Source organism: Apteryx rowi, unplaced genomic scaffold, assembly GCF_003343035.1.
Source record: "Apteryx rowi isolate R43461 unplaced genomic scaffold, aptRow1 scaffold_1338, whole genome shotgun sequence".
NCBI lineage: Eukaryota > Metazoa > Chordata > Aves > Apterygiformes > Apterygidae > Apteryx > Apteryx rowi.
In genome coordinates this window covers 1-4,045 of record NW_020447573.1, presented here as the reverse complement: position 1 = coordinate 4,045, position 4,045 = coordinate 1, and the positions used below count along the sequence as shown (strand labels likewise).

General features: G+C 52.9%; 1 protein-coding gene across 1 annotated transcript; it reads left to right on the top strand.

The window, feature by feature from the left end:
* Window positions 1-1,656: 1,656 nt before the first annotated feature.
* Window positions 1,657-4,040, top strand: LOC112961563 (T-cell activation Rho GTPase-activating protein-like; the record flags this gene model as incomplete). The annotated part of the gene is made up of 4 exons (XM_026056887.1): window positions 1,657-1,771; window positions 2,498-2,693; window positions 3,316-3,433; window positions 3,853-4,040. Coding segments are annotated over exons 1-4 (555 nt in total), but the record flags the coding sequence as incomplete, so codon positions are not given.
* Window positions 4,041-4,045: the final 5 nt, after the last annotated feature.

Below are 4,045 nucleotides of genomic sequence, written 5' to 3'. Positions count from 1 at the left end.
AAGCACTGATACCCAGGATCCCAGTGCTGACTGTTGGATAACCTTAAGCAAAAGGTATTGCTGTTGGCTCCTCACATTAGAAATACGACTAGCCTTTAAAAGGCTCAGCATCTTTGTGGTTTAGCATAGGAGGAAACTCCAGACGGGTGTCACTAATGTAGTGTGTACAATTTGCAATGGGCAATATGAGAGTCTTCTCCCATTTCTTTGCCGTGGGGTTGCTGCAGCCTGTCCTGCCCTTTTGTGATGGCGGTGCCATCTCCCTGAGTCCTCTGCCCTCGTGCACTTGCTCGAGTGATGCTCCCGTGGCTCTGAGCAGGACCAGGAGCTGGCAGCCTCTGGGGCCTTCCCGCGTGACCCAGGCGCACAGCCGGCTGCCCCACAGCCTTGCCAGCGTGCCRGGGACAACTCCTGCCTGGGGACACAGACTGGGGAAAGGGGGTATGGAGGTGAAGGTGGTCAGGAGGAGCCCCTGCAGGGAGGTGGGAGATCACCCATAGTGCTTCTGCCCTGCASAGGTGGAAGGTTTCTTACAAACACAAAGGCAAAACAGTTTCCTTTCAGAAGACCCATCACAGAACAGCAATTTTTCTTTGCGCTCAAAAAATAGCGGGCATCATCTTCTGCAGCAGCCAGGCGGCCTGCATACCCCAAAGCCCAGCTCTCCAGACCCCAGTGCAAACAGCTGCCACGTGCCAGCTCCTACGCACTGGGGAACAGTTGCACCTCCAGAGGCCCAGATCACTCCCAACTGCCTTCCTGCAATTTTGTGTCTCCTCAGCTATGGGCCATCTGGGTCAAAGAATCGGAAACACGGGAGTCTCTTTCTATAAAGCATCTTGAGAGCCTGAATCGCTTTGGCAGCTGGCATTTAGGAGTGGCAGCCCATCAGCTTTTGGGAGGGGATGTCCCTGGCCATCTCCCTATTTCCATTCCTATTCCCATGTTCATCTAGCGCTGGCTCTCACAGCCCTGCTTTCACAGCGTGCCCCTGAGTCCTTTGTAACCTTCTCAGAGAGCCTCTTTTCCCACCCTTTCCCCCTTAGGAGCAGTTGTGTCCAGGGCAGACCCTGCCTGCTTCTTGGCCTGGGCTGCAGGGTCCTTTCCCAGCACTGAGACGAACCCCAGAGCTGATAGGAAAAGCAGACCTGTGCCCCTGTGGGCAGTGGTCTTGAAGGTGAATATTTCTGCTTTTGAGCTGTGAGAGTACATTGCAAATCTGCATGGGACCACTTGAGTGCCTAGATGGGCCCAGGTGGGACTCAAAGCCAAAACCACACTGAAGCCAAACTAAATGTTTCAGGCGTAGGCAAGCTTGGCGTTTGTCTTTTCCCCCGATCTTCTGTTCCACTTGTTCTGCCACTGATTTCCTGCATGCCCACAGGAAACTCACTTCATTCTTCTCAGCATCCTCCTCAGGGAGGAATACTGAGATTTTGGGATGCACAGAAGGCTAAAAGGTGTGAGGCCCTGCTGTTGCACTAATATCAGTGTAACTTGGCACGTACTCACGCAGCCCACTGCTCTGTCAGTGGTCACGAGCACCTCTGAGAGCAGGTAGCTCAAAGCAACCTGCCTCCTAGGGAGCCCAAGTCCCCGTGATGCTCCCTCTGGGCTGAGGGGTACCGGCCAAACCTCATCTCAGTATCTTGGCCTTGCAGGACTTCCTCCGAAATATCCCCTCCAAACTCCTGTCGGCCGACCTGTATGAGAGGTGGATGCTAGCTCTGGAGAAGCCAAGCAAGCAGGAAAAAATTGAAGGCTTGAAAGAGTAAGTTTTGTAGCCAGTCACAGTGTTATGGAGCGGCTGGTGGAGGCCGGGGACTTCTCTGGCAATGGCGAGTCTCATGGAAAAAAACTGTCTTCTCTGTCAGCTTGCTAGTCCTCCTGTGGAGGTAAATTTAGTGTGAAAGTGGCACAAAAGAGCACTTCTCTAGCAATAACACTTCCACAAGGTGTTTGAGATTGCTCTAGAAACACTTAGCATAATAACAGGAGGGAGGTTGCTGTATCTCAGCTAATGTAGTCACTACGCTGATGGTCAGGCACCAACAGCAAGTCTTCACTTTAGTGGGTGGGAAGTCAGATGTTTGGACATCACCACCATGTTTCGTTCTTCAGAAGCAGCAGATTTGGAGGCTGACTTAGGATGCCTTGAAAGCTGCAGAAAACAATCACAGGCTGTCATGTGCCTTTGGAAAGCCTCCAATGACGTCTCTGACATCTCCTCTATTAGTGCTGTTGATCTGAAAAACGTGGACTGTGCTGAAACGCTCACCTTTCAGTTAAGATCTTGTCATTCAAGATCTTATAAGTAACCACATGCTCAGCTGCAGTCAGGGATTTCTGAAGAGTACTTGTGTAAAGTAGTGCAAAAAAGCACATGCAGTCCTCTTCTTGGAGGAAGCCTCATTTGGGTGAGTCTAACTTGCTTGCAGGAAGAAGTAGCAGCCCGTGCACCCTGAATTCATGTTACGTTTTGTTTGTGTTCACTTAGAGTGGCTGACAAACTGCCCAGGCCAAATCTCCTCTTGCTCAAGCACTTGCTTGCTGTGCTCCACCACATCAGCCAAAACGCAGAGACCAACAGGATGGACTCCAGCAACCTTGCAATCTGCGTTGGGCCAAACTTGCTGAGCTCAGACACGGACAACACGCTCCCGCTGGAAGTGCAGAAAGAGATGAATGACAAGGTATGTTGAACTCAGCAGCTAGCTACCCTCTTCAGGGCACATGCAAGCCATCCACCCAGATCCCACCACCACTGCAAAACCGAAACGAAGGAGCACCTCTGCACATTGGGGGTGCCCCTCAGCTGGGCTATCTGCAATGTGACAGGCAAATCTCTCCTCTCGCCTCCTCTGAGCAACAGCAGCAGTTGCCTTGCAGCCCCCTGCTTCACATCACAGCTTGAGTGCAGCACATGCAGATAGCAAGGGACATGCTGTGGGCCTAGCTACCCGCCTGCCCCCTGCATGGCATGGACACAGCAGTGGCTAATGCCGTGTTGTTTGTGTTGAGCCCGATCAGTCTGTCAGCAGCGTCAGGCCTCACGCTCCAGAGTGGACCCCCGCTCTGACTTTTGGCTGCTATTCTGGCACAAGTCACCCTGCCCTGGGCTGCCCTTCACCACGAAGCACAGCTGCAGCCAAAGGCACCTCTCTGCCTCAGCTCCCAGGCTCGTGTGGAGCAGCTTCATGGAGCTGCAGCCACAGAGCTACAGCTTTCGGTGCAGAAAGGGCAGTCAGGAGCAGGAAAGACCGTTCAAGATGTTTTCAGCGCCTTGGCCTGAAAGACAGGGTTCTCTGTGTGCAGGTGACGGTGTTGGTGGAGTTCCTCATAGACAACTGCGCAGCAATGTTTGGGGAGGACATGGCCTTGCCTTTCAGCCCTTTGGCTGAGGAGTCCTGGGAGCACACAGGCAATTCTGCAGGTAAGAGGATGGGCTGAGGCTTGTCACCGACCCGGGGCTGCTGCTTCCAACTCTTGAATTGGAGAGTGGAAGACATCAGTGGAAATGCAGAGAGGTGCAGAGGGTCCAATACATTATTGCAGGGTCTTGCTGCTGGAACACTTTCCAGAAGCTCCAAATGACAGCACTCCTCAAACAGAATGCAGGACAGATGTCCAACAGCTGTAAAACTTCCCCTCTTCAGAGTTGCTCGCCATGTACTAGCACTGCACCCTCCCACGATATTGCCCTTGGTGGCACTTGTGTTTCCTTAACTTCTCTGCAAGTCCATAGGTACTAAGGCTTGGCATCTGCCCAGGGTGCATGGTCCCACTGGGAAAGTCCCCTTTTCCCTTCAGGTGGCCACTGAAAACTAGCTAACGGGCTCTTTCTCACCACAGAACACCCACGGGCTACTCAGCAGAGCGGTTCTGCCCATGATAGCCCAGAGCCTGAAGCTGAATGTGGCCCCCATACCTCTGAGATGGAGCAGCCCAAAGCGAGAAGCACCAGCATGAGCAGAAGATATCCAACATGCGTCTCTGCCCCTTCGCTGCCTCACTTTACAAATGATGTCAGCACGATGGACAGGAG